Here is a 24446-nt window from a genome sequence, read left to right as displayed (position 1 = left end):
GTAGAAAAAGTCTTTTTTATATTTTCACTCCCTCTTAGTTGATCGTTAAATTTGTCTAAAAATTTAACATGACCTTTTACACGTAGTGTTGAAATACATTCATATAACTTATATAAGGGTCATTTTTTATTTTTTTCTAAAAATACTTATATAACTTTTTGGAAATATAAAACATGTTATTGAGAAAATGTTAAAATAAAATGGAAAAACTTTATCAATTAGTAAAAATTTGTTAGTAACAAATTGTCGTTGCCAAGTAAATCAGGATAAAAAAAACGGTAACGAGAAAAAGGAAATGTGATAATGGTCGTATTAAGTGAATAATTCATGGTTACATTGTAACTTTGCCAAATAAACTTAATTGTTGATGTTAATGTGCTATCGTCCTCTGAAATTTTCAACATTTTTAAACAACTTAATAGTGTAATTTTCAAAAAAAAAATCATATTACTTAAATTGAAATTAAAATAGTAAACTTTTCATTGATTTAAATCTAAATAAAATTCTTCTATAAATATGCAGTAACTTTTAAATAATATTAATAAGTCATCAATATATTAGGGGTAGAAAAAATAGTGTCTATTACATATATATTCACATGAATAATTAATTTTTTTTATTTTTAAATTCATATGGCAACATAAAATATTTGAATTCTTTTTTTAAAACATAAAAATTAATGATAATGTATAAATGTCAATGTGTAGCGTAAAAAGCAAATATAATAGAACTCGTTGAATATATTTATAGTCGAGGTATAACTATTAAAAATAATTTATTGTAGTCATTACTAAACCAAATGAGAGCATCGATCTGTTTTAACTTCATAAAGAGAACTTTAGTTTTGTGAACACACCGTTTGTTCATTGTAATTTTGTTGGTGAACGATGAAACGACCAATTTTAGTAATAATAAATTGATAAATCGTATTGAGATGATAGTTGAGTTCTCACCAGTTCTATTGTTGATAAGAAAAATTAATTTTTAATTTGAAATATAACATAAATATTAAATTAAAAAATGAATAAAATATGATACTCTGCGTGATAATTATTAACTGTTTAATTTTATGGGCATTAAAACGAGTCTAAAAATTACATTTCTACTTATTTTTCAAATAAAATTACGGACTAGAACATAAATAACTGTAAATGGGATGGGCAAACTGATTTGTCCTAATTCGTTTTCAAAAAAAATCATCAATGAGTCTTTGTCGGTACACACATAAAAAAGAAAAAAAAACGAAACACATTTTCAAAACATACAATCGTACACAAATTTAACAGACACAAGGTTAACTAGTGGTTTAACGAAAATTCCAATATTCAAAGCATTCAAGTTACTTCTAATAATACCGAAAAATATATGACTTTGATGTCAAGCATGTAAAAACAGAATCAAGATTTACGATCAAGCTATTTTATTTTCTATTTTTTTTTTCCTTTTTGTCTAATGTTCATTCGTCTTTGAACTGAGACACCAGGGGGTTGAAAAATAAATAAAAAAAAAAAAAAGATTGCTTTGAAAAACACTGAACACAAATAGTTGACAGGCTATCGAGTGAACTGCTTATATGTTCTGACATAATTTTCTTGACCTTAAGTCACAAAGAAAATCCAATTTTTTTTTTTTTTTCTTGTTCAAATCACTTCATGAAAGAAGGCGAAAGAAATCAAGATGTTTTTTTTCTTTTTTTTTCTTCTATTCATTTTTTATTTTTTCAACCAATTGTTGGTTGTGTTGGATCAATTGATATAAAAGTTTTTTCCTTACCGAGAAAAGTATATATATATTTGGTTTTTGGATGCCCCATACTGAGTTGTACACTTCTATTTTAGTTATGTATAGCTAGTCTCCTGGACTAAGCAGTTCACTGAAGCAATACTTGATTTATTAATGGCAAACGTGTTTGTCATTCAAATAGTTCAACCAGCTGTAACAACTCTTCATAGTTAAATTGTAATGTGCGTTTTAAATTTTTCTATCAAATAGTATATATTTTATTTAGCAAATGGTATTTTAACTTTGTTGCAAAATTTTTTGTTTATAATGATATACAAATAATGACAATATATATATTATAATTAAATTATATAATTATAATTAAAAAGAAAAGGAAAAAAACAATAATCAAATTATAAATAAATAAATAAAAAAAGTGAGAAGCGAATATAATGATAGAATTAAGAAACATCATCTATAGAACGATGATGCGAAAATGTGAAACGGATGTCGGCTCTGTTGAGCTCATCATTCTAAATTACCTTCGATGAGCACAACCCAGAACAACAAAGCTTCGTGTTTTGCTTCTTCACGCTGGTACCATTTATCTCGTTCAAACCTAACAATGAACCCCGGATTTGACACATCTATCAACGCACAATGCTTCTGCTTCAACTTTGCACTATACATATTTTTACCTTTATTATTTAACATTTTTTTAATAGTCCCATATATTTTGAATACCATTAAAATTATTGGAAACTTTCGTTCAATAATAATTTTTATCTTTAATCAACATAAAATATATTGGCATTCAAAAAATAAAAAATAAAATACCGTGATCATCAGATCAGAGTTTAAACTAAATGTCGTTGTAAGTTATCGCGATCAACGATTAATGATCTTTGAATTCTGACTGACTCACGTACATGAACACATAAAACGAGTCATTCATTTTATTAATGAGACCTACTTTTCGAAGATAGACGTAAGTCTTCAAGAATAAAAGTAAACATATTGCCAGTAATACATCACACATATTTAAAAAAAAAAAAAAAAAAAATGCTCAAGGCGTAAATAAGCAAACATATATAAATTTATGTGTGTATAAGTATTTTTGTACGTGCTAATGACAAGGCGTTAATTTACCTTGCGCTAAGAAAATGTCTGACGTGTGCGTATATACTTACAAGGGGGAAGCCTCAATATTGTTTGCCTCTTAATTTTCCCCTTTGGTCTTTCTGTCTGACAACGACACGTCGAGTGTTTATGGGATACAATATATCAGAAAAAAAATAAAAGGGGGCAGTTGATAAATGATGTCCCGAGGCAAAAAGTGCTGAGGAAAAGACGGCCATGTGCACGCGATATGCGAATCAACTTGGCATATACGTCAATGACGAAGGTATTTGAAAATGATCTTATAACAAAAAAATAAAAAAAAAAAAACATACGTCATCATCAGCTGATGATATATTCGTTTTTTTTTCATTTAGTCACCCAAAATAATTAATCAAAAAAAATAAATTTATGATCATTTTAACACAAAAAAATAATAGAATTATATTGGCCTTATTTTTAATTTAACATGATAATATTAATTAAAATTAACTAACAATTTCCGGAAAATTTTAAAAATTAATAAATTAATTTAAATATATTTTTTAAATTATTTATTAATAGTTAAATATTCAAGTAATTTGTTTAATAAATAAATTTTATTATAATCGATGAAAACATTAAGCATAGTATTAATGATATATTAAAAAAAATATATTTAAAATAATGATGCAAGAGCTATATACTAATGCAATAAATCAAGATATGATGTCTCATTGGGAGCCATGTATTGCGACAGTTATATGACCCATTCATCATTCACGAATATGTTGGTGATCTCAGTCACAGCTGTCTATGTACCACGACATATAAGTACGAGTGATAATGACAAGTTTACGACAGTAATCTTGCATTGTTAATTTACAACTCTTCTTTAAATGTATATGTGATAATTTCACAGAAATAACGACGAAAAACATTAATAAGAATAGAAATATTATTCATGTCTTTGTGATGCTTTCAAAATAATACATAAAATATAAATTGCAAATGATCATATTGTATAGTCATGACTTTTTTAATATTGTCAACAATTGTAATTTCGTATTTAATTTATTATAATAGAAATATGACAGTAAATAATAATAATGACATTGTATTTTAAATCAGTCAATGATTATTTCAATTATAAAAATTGATTAATATTTATTGAAATTTAAAATTATTCTCAAAATAAATGACATATATTTAATTGGACAAAATATTATTACAAAAGTGTCGATATTATTGTCAGTTCTTCACGTCATTATGATCATTTAAAATATTGATAAATGACCTAGATTATATATATATATATATAAACCATCAGTGAATGGTTAAATAATTAATTGAATATACGTGCTTAAAATATAATCACTGAAATTCATTTGTTAAAAATTACATACATGAACAAAATTTATAAAAGTCAAAGGAATTATAAATAATTTTTCATAAAATATAACAATGTTTTTTTATAGATATTTTATTTTGTAAAGATCATCGGTTTTTTTTTTTATTTTATCGGCTTGGTGATTCAATGCTTTTTTTTTAATCTGGTAATCGAAATTTAATTTTCATTGTTAATTTTATACTGACCTAAAAAAGCAAAAAAAAGTTAAAAATAAAATTTGATGAGTGATATTGAATTCATACAAATTTTAGTATAGTCATCAGTTTGAGAATTATTTTTTTAATTTAATTTTCATTTTGAAATAGTCGTTAATCATTGAACATTACATATACTTATTAATCGATGTTATGATGAATGTGCTACTGACAATATGATTCATTAAAAAAATAATAATAATAAAAAAATAAACTAGATTGATGCTAATAAATCATCAACGTGAAAGGAACATTTTGTGCTAACTTTTGATATTTAATGAGATACAATGTTTGATAGATAGGTATACAATTATACAGCTCTATTCATATATAATAAATAAATTTCTAAATAATCATCAAATAGAACCATCGATTATTTTAAATAATAGGCAACTTGCTGGGTTATTTAATTCACGATAAATGATGAAGGTTTTTTAGTTTCAGTGAGTCCGTTAAAATTTTAAATTCATAGTTCTTCTCACATCGGCATCTTTTGATCGTTGATGCTGATTCTCTTTCATCGTTATATGTATGGCTACTGGTATTTTCTACCTTTTTAAGGCTACAATACTTATTCTCAATGCATATTTGATATGTTTGGCATTTAAGTTGTACTTAGTTGAGACAAGTTACGCGTAAATACATCAGTCAATGTTGAAACATTACTATAAAGTCTACGTGACAAAGATATCTAATGATTTCATTAAACCCCTCAGGGAATTTTTCTATGAAATTTGCTACAAGCCTCTAACTAGCTGGAATTTTCATTTTTTTTTCTCTATACATACATATATGTACAAAATAAACAGAGAATTTATCTGAGCAAATGAGAATTTGTCAAATATTGTATAAAAGTTCGCTAACCCAGAAATATTTTTTTGATGTCTAAAATGCAAAAAAAAAAAAAAAATTCATTTGAAGAATGCAGAGTCGTAGATCTTGCGGCGCCGTTGATGTGACACAGGCTGCAAAAATCTTTTCAGTCTTTCAATTTTTTTTTTCTGCTTTTCATCGTTCCTTTCACCGCTTCTATCAAGCCCTGTCCATCACAAGGCCGTCATTAAAGCTCAACAAGATTCCTATCTTTTTAACTGAGAAAATCAGATGAGAACTGATGCACGACAAAGAGAGCTGGGTGTTAGTTGTACTTTGGTTGTTTTCAAGGTCAATACTTCGACAGCCATCCATCCTGTTGCCAATCGATCAGCTTTGTCATTGCTTTGCAGTTTGCCGTCTTTACTCCATGTCATTGGTTGAATGTATTTTAACAGAGAGAAAATATCATCACATCACTGTGCCATTGAGAAACTAAAGCTGACTGGCGGCAAAAAATTATCAAAGGATTGTATTCTTTTAACGGTCAACATAATTAGCTGGTATACGAATGTGAACCATCAATAGAATGACTGTTTGCTTCCGATGATTATTGTTTATGGTTACGTTGAATCATCATCGACCACCCTTGTTATTTGACTGCCGAATTTATCGTGTAAATCATTTGATAGAATAATAAATATATATATAAAATTATTATACAAGTTTCATATATATTATTTATAACAAAAATGTTCTTTAAAACTTTTTTTTGTTCTTCAAATTCTTTTCGTGGTTTTTTTCTTCACTCAGCGTGCAGATTTTTCGATAACCTTGAATTTATATCAAGTATTGGTAATGTAGAAACAGTCTGGCAATGCATCGGTCCTAAAAAGAAAAAAAAAAACACGAAAATATATATAATGTTTCAGCATACCATCAATCCTGTAAAAGACATAGACGAACAGCCCTGGTTTGTGACAAAAGGCGGCCGCCGTTTTCTCTTGTACCAAACTTTCTTTGTTGTAAAGTTTTTTGTCTTTGTTTATGTCTTGCAAAGTAGTAGCGAGTGTCACAAAGTTAAAAGACAGCTTGCCAATGCAGATACAACCTGCAGGCTTATACCAAACATCATGAATTCGTTATGTAAACTTAAATGATGTGATGAAAGCGGCCACTGACCAACTGATATTCTTTTAGTCAAACGGCATATCAAAGAGCCGCTGAATCTCTGTGTCTCCATCGAAATCCCGCCTTGTTAAGATTCATCAGTGACATCAAAATTTTTATTGATACACTTGACAGATTTTATGTTTAAATAATCAAACTTAATTTTTACTCAGACAACATCATCACAGATTTTATCTGCAATTTATTATTCTCTTTCTAAATTACAAAAGTTTCTTTTTGATAAATATAATCAAATTATATAGTTTGACTAATATAATAGATATAAATATTTTGAAAAATAAAAGCAAGTAATGAGCCAGATAGGCCTGAAAACTTTTCAACATTATCTTTTTGTTGAATAAAGTTAGTTAAAGATTTAACAGTTTGAAAGACTAAGAGTTGGGGTTTCAAAAAGGTAACTGGATAACTTGTAGATCTTTTGGGTTCCTCGTAACGCTTTCACTTCTGTTAGAAGTTGTCGTAGTGGTCTTGGCGTCTTTACGATGTGAATTTATCTCTATAAAACTGTCTTGGCCTTTCCTGAAGAACAACTCCACCTTCATGTACATACAAGGTTTTCTTTAGTTTGATATATACATTGTCGTAAGTTGTGTTGTCTTCTTGGTTTAGATACAATACACAACGTCGGAAACTAAAAATAGTTCAACCAGACCCAACGTGAAAATAACAAATATCTTGTCGTTGAATATAGATATAGATAACTCCAAGGTGAAGAGTATATGTATATATAAGAAAAACTAAAGTAAAGAATTAACGAGACAAGTACATGGTTTCTTGTATCAAAAAAAAAAAAAAAAAAACAAAAAAGATTTAAAGACAACATACCTCAGTACAAACTAGATAGAATTAATTCTGTTATTGTGGCAATAATTAAAGTCTGTTAGACAGTTAAACTGTATATATATCGATACTTGAGTCTTGTATAAAAGCAAAAATCTAAGAAATTCTGAGCGTGATACGAATCATTACAACAAAAGAAGGGATAAATTTCTATAAAAGGCTCAAGAATTCTACTAATCGATTCGAAACACGATGTGAAACACGGGTGTTCTTTTAAGCACGTTCCAACCAAAAGAATCAGTAACTTCTCTACAACATTGTCACAAAAAAACAAAAAACAACAACAAAAGTATCAATCCGCAATACAGAAACATCATTGAAAAAACAAAAAACATAGTATTTAAAGTTATAGTTGTAGTATTCACGAGGTAAGGACTTAGTCCCAATTTTTTAAATCCATCATATGGATCACGCATGCGCATTTTATACAAACTGTTGGCATAGCTCGCGGTAAACACATATACACACTCAACACCACTCGCCATCTTGCGAAAAAGAATCATTTGCGTTAGTCCTGCCTACGAACGACTGACTTGGCTCCTCCTCTTAACATTATTTAACTCGTTTCATCGTATGTTGTTTATATGCACTTGTGTGTTGTATACACATAAATATATATCACAACCATGTTTATTACACTGTGTGTGGGGATGTATAAATCGTAAAAGAAGCAATCATGAGTTGGCACTATCATCAATAGAGTATGGCTTCTGTTGAGTAACGAAAAAGTAATAAAAAAAAAAACGAATAAGGTAATACAAAATTCACTTTAATATAACAATGAAGAAAATAAAATAGATGATAATTTTGGAGACAAGAGAAAATGAATCGCCATCAAAAATAATGGAATAAAGTGGTGGGGCATTAAATGACGATGCCGTAGGCATATACAGTTTATCTTTATGATGTCTGTTCAACTGCGGTACACTTCAAACAAACCGCTGATGGCTCAAAGTGCCTGCTCATGATATAAATCTATAAAAGGGTACCACCTCACGTTTATAAACCTCTGTATTATATTCCCCTTTCACTCTCAGCATGTTTTCTTCTATTCATATATATGTTACATTTTTTTTTTCTCTTTCTCACGTTATATTATATTTTTCATTGTCTTGTTTTATCATTATTTATATGTATGTATAAATATATGTGTTGAAAGCTCATCTACTTGATGGGTTTTTCGGCGTTGCCTCTATTAGCACCGGATGCCAGTTAAATATATATATATATTTTTTTATCTTTCTGTCAGTTAATTTGAATGTTATGGATGATGGTTATTATGAATATGTATACCTAGTATATTTCATGTTGCCTTCAAGATGTCTACCTTTATCTTGAAATTAATAAACTTTATTTTATTTTGATTATAAAGACAAGACCAATTCAGTGAGTAAATTGATGAGTTTCTTTTTTGTGGTAGTGTGTATGTGTGTGAAATACAAATATAAAATATACGTATATGGAAAAGATTATTATTCAAAAGTATCATATATTTTGTGTCACAAGGCACGAGGCAGTTTTGTAGCGGAAGAAATTGGACAAATGGGATTGTTTGGTATATATATATCTCGGTCAGTTGTCAGTTTCTATATCCCACTAAATCATTTGGGGTTCACACTTGAAATGTTAGATGTAGTTTATCATACAAGTCCAACCCTCATATAGCTTTTCACTCTACGATAACCATACTTCATCACCACAATTACGATATTATCAAGTTTTTTTTGGGAAACCCTTTGTACAAAAAAATATCCAAAGTTTGAAATGACGTGCTCATTGTTGATGTAATTAGTAGTGTATTTTTCATTTTAAATATATTGATTTTTTTCTTTTTAAATCATGTTGCAGATATAATATGAATTTTCATGGGACAAGCCGACAAAGTCTCCATCACCAACTGCTGTAAGGGTGAGTTTGAAAATTTTATTACTATTTATTTTATTTCGATTTTCAGATGTCCAATCTCTTTTTAATTAGAAATCAATTTCCAATGCTATCAAAAAATAACAAAGTCAACATTATGCAAGATATATATATTAAAATTGAAAAATAAAAAATATTATAATCAATAAATTATATGACTCATCGACTTGTAACAGAGTGACAGGCCTCTTCAATGATTTTTATCTTAAAAAGTTCTTAATGTTTTTTTTTATTTTATTTTATTTTTTTTGTGTATACAAAGTGACAGGCTCGATTGATTGATCGTGGTCATTTGTCATTTTGACAAGAGAAGTCCATTGAGCATCTTACCACCCACTCTTACGTATCACATCTTATCGGTTATCGACTAATCTTTTAGCCACAACTTTGACCAAGTTTTATATTGTTACAAGTTTCAATATTCAATAATCTAAATCTGATTGATAACTAACTGATTATTTTTCATATTTTTTTTACAAAAATATATCCCTTTGTCAATGTCAGTATGTAAATAGTTGGTTTAAAATGTCAGGCTATAGCTGAGGTAAATAAAATTCAAAAAAATATAGAATGATACGAGCAAAAAAATTGTTGGATTCCTGGGGATAAAGTGAATTAAATGACTCGACATGAAAATGAACAATATAAAAAAAAATAGAATCATGAAAGAGATGAGAATGTAAAAGGAAGTTAGTTAGCACCAAAGACTAGTGTTGTAAAAGTGAAAAGTCAGGACATATATAGTATATATGAAATGAGAATAAAAGACACAAAGGATAAAAGCGTCAGAGAGTACGATGTTTCCGCTAAAGAAACGGCTTGTTTACCACTGTACAAGCCACACGGCTATTAGCTGTCTCCTTTCTTCACTTTCAGTACTTTCAACCCCTGTAACTTTCTTGCCAACGGCACCACAATATTAAGAGGGATGAGTTGTTTCGCTAGTGGCACAAAGATATTGCTTCTCTTTGTGGTTCAACATCAACGAGTTTTGTCGTTTATTTTATCTTTGTCTCTAGAAATATTTTCTCACATCCCTTTTAACTTGTTTTTCACGTATAAACTATTATAATCCCAACCACTGACCCGTGTAAAAAAATAAAAAATATAAACCTTGATATAATAAATTCATCATGAATTCACAATCATGACAAAATGCACAAACTCAATTTTGCTTTTTCTTTTCTCTTTGTCAATGTGAATAGAAAGTTTTTTTTTCCGCAAGCTCTACAAATCATGCTAAAAATTGATTTCCATATCTTTCTATATTTTTAAATCTACCAAAAATATGTTCCATAGTAAATCGTTCTTCCATACATTGAAGCATTATTGATTTATGTTTTCAAATTTTTTTTTTAAAAACATTCATCATAATAAAATACAATTTCAATATTTCTTGTGGTGTCAGTAAAAATTTGAGTAAATCAGCGATAAAAAGATTTAAGATCCATAATAGATTTTTAGTGAGAAAAAAAAAAAAATAAAAGCTGTTGTTGCTTGAGTCAATTGAAATGCAGAGAAGCATACTCACTGAATATAGCAACATAGGCCATATAAGAAGAATAAACGAGTGTTGAATGCATAATATGCTTGTCCTCTCTTCATGAGCTGGGTTCATTGTCTCACATGACATAAATCATATAACCATAGAGTATACATTCATTCATTAATTATGTGTAGAAAAAATTAATTACCTACATTTATAATTTTCTTAGTCAGATAATTATAATAAATGTTTGTTGAAATTTAAGAAAAATCATTTATAAGTGCAGCATAATCCATTGAGTTTTATTTCCCTCGAGGTTATACATGTGTATAAAAATAGAAAAAATCAAATGTATATTTATTTATACGATTTGGTAAAATAAAAAATAAATAAAATAAAAGAATAATACATACAAGTACCTTTGGCCTTCAACCAAAACTGATCGAGGCGTTTATTCGTCGCGTCTCTGCCAGAAGGACAAAGTGAGCCACGTTCACATTTGAGTGCAGCCATTTGTCTTTTAGACTGTTCACAATATATCCGGGACAATATGTATATGTGTGTATAAAACCCCTCTGCTTCAACACGTAGACACCCTTAGATATTGCACAACACCCTCTTGCATTCAAGTGGAAATAAGATAAATTACATCAATATATATATCCACATATACAATCTTTTTTTTTTTTTTTTCTTTTCTGTCTTTTCTGTCTTTATCTATTTGCACATTTCTATTAATCAATAATGCATTATCATGAACAAGCAATTTATGAAAAATAAAAAATTAACAATCACAATTTTATGCGGATAAAATTTTTTTTTTATATTGATTATCGTTTGATTTAATTTCAAAAATAAATTTGGAATTCAATTCAATTAGTTTTATATTATTTTATTTTATATGTATTTGTATATTAAATTTGATATCAATTTGTAAATCGAGCAAAAGAATAGTCACGAAAAACGATAAAATCCATGTGCCAAAAAAAAAAAAAAAAAAAACAAGCAAAAAGAGATGCCACCTTGATAAATGAGCTCATAAATAATGGCTAACGTCTCCACCGAAAATTCAAGCGAATAAATGTATCTTCAAGACTAACTACACATATATATCTAAGCAATATATATAGTACTATATGAAGCAAGTGTAGAAAAGACTGTGAGAGACATAGGGACTTCCCTCAGCAGTTGAGAATAGTAGTTTCTTACAACACACGTTTGAAAAATGTCAAAGTGGGTAATTTAAGATAACCATTGAAATATTTATGGCTTAGATATAAAACGGAAGTAAATGTTTTTATTTTTTTTTCATTTTTTTTTTTATATAACAATTGTTATACTTGCTACATGTGTATATGTGTAGAATTTTTTATTTTATGATTTTACGAGTACACCGATTTAAAAGGGCCTTTGTAATATGTAATTTTTTTATAGTATATTCACGACGTAGATATATGGAATATATGATTCATATAAAGCTGTCGAAGTTTTATTTTTATTATATAGTTTTAAATTTAACATCAGAATATCTGATGGTAGTATTGATTTAGTTTATATATATACTATTTTTTATATATGTAGATTTTAAAATCACTTGGATTCACTTGTGAGTCATGATAAACGAGACTATGTTATATATATTTCATTTATTTATTCATTCATTTTATCATCAATATAAAAATAATAGCTAAAAAGTTTTGACAGAAGATGGTTAAAAATAAAAAAAAATAAAATTGTAAATGCAGATATGTCTAATGACGTTATATCTCTTTACATATTCCGATGGACTTGTCCAATTTACAAATGCCCAATTCTTGTGTTAGCATAACGAGAGAGATTATACAATATCTTGCGTTTTAGTCTTGTGACTAGGCTCCGTGGTTGTTAATTAGAATGAATGTCTACGCCTCAGGCATATTTAACAAGTTTTAAACACCAATGCGAATAATATCACGAAGGGTGATACACACAGATTAACACATAGCCACACAATATCTTAACTACAATCAAAAATCTTGTTTGTAAAAAAAGTAGAAAGAAACCCTCTTTCGAAGAATCATTGGCACGGTTTTTTTTTTATTTATTTTTAATTTTTAATTTATAACAGTGGTAAAGTAGTGACTTAAGAAGATCAATGAACACCCAGTGAGATTTATATGTAAAAGTGTTTTTTTTTCATAAAGTTTTATTATAATACTGTTGACTTAATAACACATCGGATGTTCGGATGATTGAATTTTCGAAGATAATGATGATGATATTAATGTGGCTGAGCATCAATGGCTGGATCAAATTATAGTTAAGTATAGTTTTTTGATTTTAAACTTTTGATAAAAATAATTATTTCTTAAAGTAAGTATACTTTAAAATTTAAAGATTATAAGAATTTTTTTTTGATCATATAAATAATATACTTTATGCATCATAATTATAATTTTCTATTAAATGTTTATTGACAGATGATTATACAATAACAACAACAACAGGAATGAATTTCAACAATAATAAATCAGCGAGTCAAGTCTACCTTGTCAAATCTACACCGGAGGTGGTACACTCCTGTTAGTTGTTGTTATTTATTTATTTATTTTTTGTATTTTTTATCTCATTCTCACTATTTATTATTATTTATTATTTAATTTTTTTATTTCATTTTATTTCAAGCTCCACAAACTCTTTTGGTATCTATCTGTCCAAAAGGCACACCGAGGGGTAATCTGCCGAGTCGTAAAACGTGTCGGGATGTCCAACAAACACCTACTCATTAGCCTCAGGTATACAGTGTGGGTAACATCGAGGAACCCCTCAAGGGAAGTAGAATTACACAGGCGCGCATTAACTCAGTCTTGGTAAGTTATGGTCCCGAGAAGAGCATAATTCACTCGTCTACCAAGAAAATCTTTAAATGTATTTGTATCTGCCAAATGTGTATACATGTGCCTCTTTTTATTTTGTATTTTTTTTTTTTTTTTTCATTTATTTAATTTACTTTTTTTTTTTACCATTCATTTTCTTTTTATATAAGTTTGCTACTTTTGGTATATAAACGCGCGCACCTCTTTTGCTACCTCGTTAGTTTATCGCTTCGAACGGTATATGTCTTTTAGCCTAAAGGTGCACGCATACACATGAAAAAAAAAAGAAAAAAAAATCGCATATTGCCATCAGCAATCTTTATTTTTTTATTCTTCGTCTTTCTTGTTTTCTCTTGGGTATAATGCATGTACAGAGAAAGCCGAGCATGAGTTTGTTAAGGTTGGAGTCTAATTGAAACTCGCCTTCTTCTTCTTAAATTCACCGAGTACCATGAATTTATCGTTTCCGATACGTAAGGTGAGTAAGTCCTTTGATGTTGGTGTGTTTATGTGTAAATTTTACGTCGAGGACCACCTTCGATAGTCATTCCACTGTCTGATCTTATACTTAAATAAAATGATAAATATATATATGCACACACAAACATGCGTATATTGCAATGTATTATTTACACATATTCAGTAAATACCATCATGATCTTCACGTGGACTTGTAGGTGCTACAGGGAACCTCGATAGACATCTCAGCTTGAGTTCAGTTGCGCTGCTGTCTAACTAATTGGCTACTGAATTACTAGGCGACAGAAAACTAGTTATACTACTTTTTCGAGCATTCAATGTGCCACTTAACTTTTATTCATTTCATTAATTAGAAAAATATATATATATATGATTTTCTATATTTTTTTATTTTATTAATACAAAATAATAATACTAATTTGTTTGATTTTATACTTAACTCTCTATTTTAAATGCATGAAATTCTTTTTTTCATTTTGTTTTCTTTTCCTTTTGTTTTTTTTTTTCATTCATTTTAATTTTGTGTTTATTCTAGTGCAATTGAATGTGTGTACACTTGGTCATGATCTACAGTGCTATATAACGATACCACTAAAAAGCTTAACGAGCATCTTCACGTACAAGAGGCAACAGGCACGGAAAAATATACCCTGGGGGTAAACAGGACGTGGCTTATCTTGTCACGAAAAATCTGCGGGACGCGTACTCCGTATATGTTTTATTTTTTTATTTTTTTTTTAATTTTATGACTTTTATATATATTCACTCAGTTAATAACATTTATTATACATGTGTACATTCAACATCATGATAATTAATAAAAAACAAGAATTATGATTTATTTAATGTTAATAAATATTTGTTAAAATATACTGAACAACTGGTATATATATTATGATTAATATTAGTTTAGATTTTACACGATAACAAGCTAAGAATATACATATATGAAAGTAGGTCAATTTACATACATATGTCTTTGATAATATGATTTATTATAACCAGACAAATTTATAAAATGCTAATTATTAAAATGAAAGAAAAAAAAAAACCAAACCTACATGTATAAAAATATTTTTATATCTCATTAATATATGCATTTAAATATTATACTTGTTATAAATCTATAAAATATATTTTTTATTCATTTCATTAATTATCATTTGATCTATTAATATGATTCTATCAATTATTAAACTGTTATATGTTTTTTTTTTTTTTTTTTATATTTAAAATTATTATAACGCATCAATATATACATTATTATTTTTATATTATTAGAATGACGCAACAAGACTTAAAATCATGATGAAGATGATAAAAAATTGTCTAAAAAATAATATTCATTTTTATTTTTTTCAATTTCTCTTAACTGGCATATCGATTAATCAGAAATGTCATGCATAACGAGCAAGCCAGTAACTCAAATCTCTTCTGGCTTGTCTCACTTAATCATCGTATCCAATATTCAGTCTCTGTCCTCAACACACTGATTCTGTCTCAGCATGTTTGTTCAGCAATGATGATACTCAAAGAGATATATACAAACAGACAGAATTGCTTGTGTTAATGTTTATTACGTAGATATATGTATATTGCCTACAGATATGATTGGAATTGGCAGGCACATGGTCGTATATATATATATAATTTGCAAGGCTTGGTTGTTGTACTTCAAGCAACAATTAGCCCTGGCAACGTCTCCATTCGTGCAAGTCCCAACACGATGGAGTATAAAATTCGATACGCATTTACTTCATTAAGAAATGATTAAGCACTTGTGGATAAAATTTAACCTTGAAAAAAATATCAATATATTTCATTATATTATATAGTTGCGACCATCATCATCTATATTTTAGTTTTATAAATTGGCATTAATTTATGTGTATGTTTTTTTACTGATGTGATCGCATTTTGCCTAATTACCATACAGAATATAAACGATGCAAATTTTAATTGGTATCACCACATGATATATGAATAATTATTATTTAAATCTATTCAATTTTTCTTCTTTTCGTAAAGTGTGTTTAAACATATATTTCCAATCGATTAACTTTGATCGTTTAAAATAATTTAAATATAATTTATCAAAGTAAAAAAAAAAAAATAAGATGTATTATTTATGTGTGTGTGTGTGTAACGAATCCATCAGAATTCATGATAAATTTATGAGATGTCATTTTTAGAATTTTATAACATATGGATTATTGTCTTTTGAAGCCATGAAAAATTTGACTTTTCACGAAATTTGACAGTGAATTATTGAGAAGCATCTGAGGATTGAAAAAAGCATAGTGATCTTTCAAAGAACTTGTGAGAGTTATACATGTGTGTTTTATATATGTATATATCTACAAACTATATACACCCCAATACGCATAATATTATATATTGAGTATATATAATATTATTCATCTGGTCATATATTTACGATTTGCCTCGTCAGCGCCCCTCATAAATCACATGACGACAGTAAAAATGGAGGGATGTTTCACAAAAGAAATATATTTCATGGTGAACAACTGTATGACCTCGTATAACAAGTAAACAGATGATGCACGTATATATGAAATTTTAAAAAATTGCTGCTATTCAATTTTAAACCATATACAATAATTTATTATTTTCTTATATACACATATGATTGATGTCTTCTAAATCATTATTAAATATTATTGCACACACAATAACAACCAATTGAATTTAAAAACAAAAAAACGACAATTTGAAAATATTTGTTTAACATAGTTTTAAATATTAATATATATTTTTATTATTATTATGTCTTAATTTAAAAATATGTTAAACAAATTTTATTTTTTATCTACGCACCTGTCTATTATACATTAAATACGGAAATTAACTGTAAAATATTTATTATAAATTTATAAAAAAAAACGAAAATGTATTTTGACCTATTTAAAATTGTCAAAATATAATTGTTTATGAATCTATTAATTTTATGGTTTTTTATTGAGTTTAAATGTTAAATAAATTGAGTTTTAAAAAAAATAATAAAATAGTAAAAATTATAGTGATGTAGAAGACACTTGTGTGTCAATATTTTTCATGTTTGTTAAGCATGTTATAAATCCGGTAGATAATGACGACATGTTTATATTCTTCATTTGTATGCTTGGCAAGAAGTTTTGCTGGATTTTTAGAGGGGTATTGTGGTATATAGTGACTGGTTATGTGCATGACTCTTAACGTTATAACCAGTGGCGTATATATTTACCACCCAGTTTTGGCTCATTCGACTTGAAGATTTATGTATCCCCTTACAATTGTACATAACTAAATGTGGCTATATGTACATTACACGCATGCCACAGTTGAAAGAAATAAAAATAAAAATATACATTATGCGGGTATGCCAACAGACTTATTTTTTTTAAATACTCGTGAGTTGATTATGTATTATCTTTTTAACAAACGTATTATTACCCCATTATATACGACTTCCTCGACATTGCCACATCAATGTTTGGATATTCATCGCATTATCCAAAGACACTAAAATACAATCATCATATTGACTATCATGTGATTCAATCAAATTGTTTATGTATATATATACTCACTTGTTTGTCAATTTGTTGATTCAATAAACGAATCAATGAACAAAAAAAAAAATACTTATTTTTATTTTTTTAACGAAAATAAAAAACTGGATGTTTTTTTTTTTTCTCATCAAATACTGGATATATAAGAAACTTGTATTCACTCAATGCAAATCAACTTGATTTTTTAAAAAAACAAAACTTGATATTAAATTTAAATTTAAACACACTATTATTATAATTTTATGGCATTATTATTCTTGACAAATCGAGTAACACTTTAAAAGAAAAAAAAGCTCTTTTTTTTTTTTAAATATAGTTTATAGAATTGTTTATAAAAGGATTCAAAATTATAACAAATTTATATGACCTCACCGATATTTACGATGTTGTTTAGTTAAAAAATTAAATTCTGATAAAAGTTATTTTTTTCATACACATATATATTGTCCCGGATCTATTATAATTCATGTAAAACTGATAAGAAACAATACCAAATTAACGACTACCAATATTCATTTTGACTTAGTCAAGGGTCACCTTGAATAACCTAATCTCGTTTAATAAATTACCCTCAAGAGACTGAAAGATAAATTTTTTTTTTGAACTCAAAAATTGAAGCCAGTCAGAGTATATATAATCCCAGGAGGTTTAAATGAGAGTATCAGTTCAACCAACAACTCAGAAGAGTCAATAAGATTCATTAAAAATAAAATAAAAATATATCATAAAATCAACAATGATTTTTAGCTTTGCAATTGTTGTATTCGTTATAAGTTGTGCAAATGCATTACCTGAATTTCATCATTCCCCATCATCATATAAAGACGGTGTAAAATGGGAAATAAATGAAGACAATATAAAACATCATACAATCTTTAGGACAGGACCATACTTTGGAAAACTACCATTCAATCAACATCAATATTATCAACCAGCTCAATTGAAATACTACAAATCTGCCCCATCAATTTTACCTAAAAAATTTGGGGTATCATCATACTCAACCTATGATGGTCAACATGTAGACCTTAAACACATTGGACAATATGATGCATCAATAGATTATGGAAAGAATCAACAACACAGTGCTTACACCCATGGACGCGTAAATAACATTTTTATTTTTAATTATTAATATAATATTTAGCTATATAGTTGAGAGAATATATTTATCAAAAAAACGAGGAATTAAATATATTCTTAATTTTAATTGAAAGTACAAAATCAATCTCTCTAAATAAATAGAAAAGAGGTTTTTTTTTATATTCATATATAGTTAATTGACTTGTTCAGGAGAGAGAAATTTTAATATATATGTATATTTAAATTGAATATATGACTCTCTAATGTATATTAAGCATACATCTGTGTCAATAAAATATACATCTAATATAAAGTTATTATTTTACAGCCTCAGGGATACTATTATCCAAAACCAATTACTGGACAGTGTTAAACTATAAATTAGTTTATTTTTTGATCAATTGTATTTTCATTCAATCTACCTCAAATGATTTTACGGATATGTCTCTCTAAAAAATGAAAATAAATTCACATATTTTATGTTTGAATATTTACATGGATAATAATAAAAACGATGTAATAAATTATGACAATAAAATATATTCTGTATAATATGATATGTTGAACATTTATTTAAAAGTTGATAATAAATTATTCTCAATTACCACTATTCAGCTCGTAACACATACACACATGATATTTCTCAATGCTACATGTCGTTTACAAATTTAAAAAAATATTAAATTTAATTAAAGAGAAAAAATAACAGGGAAAAAACAAATTTAAGAAATATATAAATAAATTATTAACTACTTTTCACAGTCTCGCAAAACATGATTGTAAGTATTATACAAATTGCATATGCAGATCATTTTATTTACGATTATCGTGTGTCCATTACAAGACTTTAAAATTATATATACAGAATGTCAAATGTGTACATATTATAACGGCATGTAATATATATAGTATATGTTTATTATAACAAGATACACACATGATATTTTTTTTTTTTTTTTTCTCTTTTATATATATTTTTCCTTATTTAATTTAATGTTTTTTATTTAATAATTTTTCATTAAAACGCAATGCAGTAGTCTTTATAATTTTTAAACACAAAGTATATATTAACATCTTAACGACCGCAAATTACTGACAATTACTGTTTATACTTGAGATAAATGTCAAGACTCGTTGATCCACTTTGCCTCATTTCTCGTCATCGCTCCAACTAATCTACACAAGTTATTTAATTTTCATTTAAAACCAAGTCTCATAAAATTATAAATAATTTGCTTTTTTTTTTATAATAAAAAAAAAGATTAAAATACTTAATAATCTTGTGTAAATTTTTTCATTTAAAACGAGCAAAACAACTTGTGGCACCTTATTGATCTTTATCAATTTTTTTTTTTTTTTTTTGATAATATTTAACATTGGAAAAATATATAATCTTAGTGATTGTATATTACTTTTTTAAAAAACATATAAATCATTTTTATAATAATCTGATGATACTTATTATCTTTCGAAATATTAAATTAAGATTAAAATAAAAAAACAAAAAAATTTAATCAACCAGCTTATATTGTCAGTGATCGCATTGATTTTATCAAACAATCATTTAAAATCATCTACAAAGATTTTTAAAAAAATAATAATAATTTAATATTATAAATTTTTTTGATATACACATAAACAAACGGTTATAAATAAATCAGAATGATGTCTCAATTCAGTAATATCTCACCCACATTAAATAACAAATGTACATAAGTACAAATGATAAGAAATGTTATATATGACTTATCTATTATTCATGCAAACATAAACCAAAAAACAAAAGATAAATATACACGGGTTTTTTAAAAAAAAAAAATAAATAAATGATATAAAAATAATAATAATAAAGACAAAACAAAATTAAAATAAATGAGAATAATGTTAAATATGAAAGAAACAAAAAAATATGTATATTTCATAGTGAGAAGTTTTATCGCCTTTAGCAATCACTTAATTAGAAGAAGATTAAAATTGAGTTGAGTGAGTTGTTGCCCTTGTGGGGGCATGATTATACGTCTCGTAAATCACTGGTGAGGCCTGATTACAAATAAAATTCTCCCGGTTGTCCTGACACACACGGTGTATATTAAGATTACAAGGATTCACTCGGTATAACATTCTCAACACATTTGTCTTGTAATTAAGTTTTATGTGTATTTTTTTTTTTTTATTCTCAAATTTAACCATCGTTGATTTTTTTAAAAATTAAACAATAAAAATAAAAAAAATCATCAGATGTAAACAAGAATAAAAATATTATTAAAAAATATACCTTTTTTTTTTTTTTTAACTTAATTGTTTCAACAGACTCGAGAATGAAAAAAATAAACATAAAATTTCTTATTAAAAAGTATATTTATTTTTATAAATATTAATGAGCCTTTTATATGTTTTTTTTTATAGTAATTAATAACAATGATAAATTATATTTTATCAATGTTTAAGAACTTTTTTTTTTAATAAAAAACTTGAATCATTGAAAGGCGTGACGAAAAGGAGTGTCGAAAAATTTAAAATAAAAAAAGAAAGATGAGTTCTTTCATCATTAATGATATTCTTGATTTTTATTAAAAAAAAAATTGATAATAATAATAATCTGGCTACCTGTCATTTCACGGTGAAAAAGTATTAAGTATTTTGTTACATACTGTACCATAGCAAAACGTTGATGAAGTAAAATGAAAGTGTACCTGAAAAAGATGCTTCCCATCAGCATCAACACAAAAGAACTTGTTTTATATAAAGAGAATCAAGCGCGCGGCAACAGATAGATTAAAGAAAACTTTATTTATTTATTTATTTTTTTACTTTTATTATAAAAAAAAATAAATAAAATAAAAGAGAGAGAGAGATAGACAGTACCTCGGCTTATTTGATATTGCCTTGGGTGATCCTATATCATATTGCAAGGGATCTCAAGAGTGAATGATGGATGCTGGAAATATACAACTCTCAGTTCCACTCCAAGAAGCACTATTCGATTTGTATATACAACAAGTTTATTTATTTTTTATTTTTTCTTAGCTACTTGTTGTTTTGTTGATCTGTTAAATCAAAAATTAAATAGTTATTAAATTAGTCGTTATTGCAAAATAAGTTATTTTTCATTTTAAAAGGTTATTTTATATTTTTAATATTCTAAAAAAAAAAAAATATAAAATTTAATTTAGTACTTTCGTGATAATCTTTCATAAAATTATCATTTTAAAATGATTGTTATCAAGTTTAGGATTATGTCGGTATTTTTCATAATGCATTTAAATTATATAGTCTTTTTTTTTTTATTTCTTTTTTTATTCGAATATAAAAGTATCATTAACGTAAATAAATTCGACATGTAACAATAAATTGTTTATAGCTTTTAGTTTTAAGAAATAAAAAAAACATAAATGTATAAATATATATGAATTTTAATGAGATTACAAAATTTAATATTAAAACATTTTTGCGAATAATAACTTTCATGAATATACCATAAATCTTGGATGACAAATATATTTATATGTCCTCTTCGATATGAGTATATAAAATGATGAGTTTATTCATGAATATCGTCAGATCAATTCTGTTAGTTGTTGCGTATAAAAGTCTTGTCAAAATGAAATTATTATTATTATTTTTAACTATTTTATTTTGCTGTGAAAATTTTATACACTGTATAAATAAGTCGTTGACTGATAGAAGAGGAGCTTTTTTAACTCAGTCAAGTTTTCCAATTGGAAAAAAATGGGAATTATCATATGGCACACAAGCAAAGCGCTTTGATTACACTATTGTGTCAGTGTCTGAAGAGCCAGTACTACAAATGGTTTCTCATTACCAGAATAAAAGAATTAAACTATTTGGTTCGACATTTAAATCACCCTCTAATGGATACTTGCCTCTGAATTGATTTCTATATACAAATTAATAAACGACAAGTTAAAAACTATATATGTTTGATATTAATTTGATATAAAAAATATTAAATCTTACAGTGTAAATTAATTCAATTGAAAAAAAAAAAAAGACTATTTGAATATTAATAAATTGAGAAAAGTTTTTTTTTTCATCGTATTTAGTTTTAACAAGATATAAATCAAGGATAAATATCTATTAATTTTATATAAATACTTGATTCTCTTGAGACATCATCGAAAAGTTCCTCGTGACATTTTCATAATCGAAAATTCGTCGTAAAGGTTGTTATGAGTAATCAAAGTTAATTAAACATCTCAATAACAGATGTCTGGCGATGGAGGGTGATTACTTTATTAGACTTTCTGTATTGTGAGGCATCATTCGTATTTATAATATTCCAAGTTAATCCATTGTACATCAAAATGAAGAAATATATATGTATAATACATCTCAGACCCCTGTCACTTGTCTGTCCAAACTTATATCAATCGATTGTATTCATATTAATGTAGGTGACAGTACACACGTCGGAAATAATACTGTTAACGTCATTTTGTTTATCACATTTTCTTGAAGTTGTCTTATTCAATATATTTTATTGACTTTTAAATAATTTATTAAGTTCAATGACAATCATAATATAACCATTCTAAAATTGTCAATTTCCAGATATTAAATTATCAATATTTATAATAAATAAAAATAATAAAAAAAAAAACAAAATAATTAATCAATTTATTTTATAATTTGATTATAAGATTGATATATTTTATGATGAAAATAATTTTTTTTTTTAACTTTAAAATATTTGTAAATATTGAGATGAACAAATTCCAAATATTAAAATTATTTGACAGTTTTTTTTTTTTAAATGAATTAATTTTACCTTCACTGATAAAAATCATTCATGTATGCATTGAATAAAATAATAAAAATAAAAAAAAATGTTCTCACGGCTTGTATTGAAAATGCGTGCAATGGTTGACAATTTACATGCTCTGAATCTTATCGGGTAAGGATCAACGGGGTCTCATTGCTAATGATAGGTATATGCATAGACTTGGGGGCCGGATGTTACCCCGGAACAATGACCCTCAACCCGGTGTGTTTTCATGCAAATGTCAGGGCTTCCATTGTATTTAATATGGTGCTATTGAAAGGCAATAACGTGTCGTTGTTGTCGCGCTCCGTGATATTAAGTTTATCGCATATATAACACCGGTAGTCTACAAGTGTGTATTGAAAATAATATTATTATATTTATATAATCATATATATTTTATCGTATAACCACAAACATAAATTTATAATTGGTAAAATTTATTCATTGAATATATAAAGGCCGCATTTTATATCAATTGTTTGAATTTTTTTTGAATAATCATCGTTGTATATATGGTATATCTATATACTTATATATAAATTGAATAATCTAGAATTAAAATATTAAAAAATTAAATTAAATAAACATATTTAAATGCTCATTCATGGTTCATGAACTCTTTATCGAGTTTAAATGAATCGCAATCTGAATAATTTATTTGTCTTTCATCAATGTAATTTTTTTTTCTTTATATTTTCGTTCATTTTGATTTTGTTGATATAAGCATCTTGCATCTCGTTGACTCTTACTGGCTTACAAAATATTCGTGAGATTTTTTACTCGTTAAGAAAAAAAATAAAATAAAACACTTGGAATTATTTACTCAAGTATAAGTAATACATATTGTGTACTATTTTAATTTTCACATTGTTTAGCTAAAAAGTAAAATACTGAAAAAGAGTTGTTTAAATTTCTATTGTAAATTGTTGAATAATATTTTTGTTTACTTTGAAGCTTAAATTATAAGATATTTATATATCAATTGTTTTAAT

The 24446-nt window shown here is 26.7% G+C and overlaps 1 protein-coding gene and 1 long non-coding RNA gene across 2 annotated transcripts in view; both read left to right on the top strand.

The window, feature by feature from the left end:
- LOC122852411 overlaps positions 1-24446 on the top strand; it is a 147927-nt gene that overhangs the window by 97911 nt on the left and 25570 nt on the right. Inside the window, exon 8 of the long non-coding RNA XR_006373815.1 lies at positions 9118-9177. This is a non-coding gene — a long non-coding RNA (uncharacterized LOC122852411). The remainder of the gene's footprint in view (positions 1-9117; positions 9178-24446) is intronic.
- On the top strand, positions 18262-19206 carry LOC122852410. The gene is made up of 2 exons (XM_044152186.1): positions 18262-18690; positions 18997-19206. Exons 1-2 carry the CDS (start codon positions 18322-18324, stop codon positions 19039-19041), a joined length of 414 nt encoding a protein of 137 aa, XP_044008121.1. The 5' UTR covers positions 18262-18321; the 3' UTR covers positions 19042-19206.

This window comes from Aphidius gifuensis, linkage group LG3 (assembly GCF_014905175.1).
Source record: "Aphidius gifuensis isolate YNYX2018 linkage group LG3, ASM1490517v1, whole genome shotgun sequence".
Lineage (NCBI taxonomy): Eukaryota > Metazoa > Arthropoda > Insecta > Hymenoptera > Braconidae > Aphidius > Aphidius gifuensis.
Note: the sequence above shows the minus strand (reverse complement) of the source record. Positions and strands in the feature narration are given on the sequence as shown.

Excerpts from the sequence above, each read along its gene's own strand:
- LOC122852410 (XM_044152186.1), top strand. The coding sequence starts at position 18,322 with ATGATTTTTAGCTTTGCAATTGTTGTATTCGTTATAAGTTGTGCAAAT. Across the intron at positions 18,691-18,996 it reads GTGCTTACACCCATGGACGC|CCTCAGGGATACTATTATCC; the intron begins GTAAATAACATT and ends ATTATTTTACAG.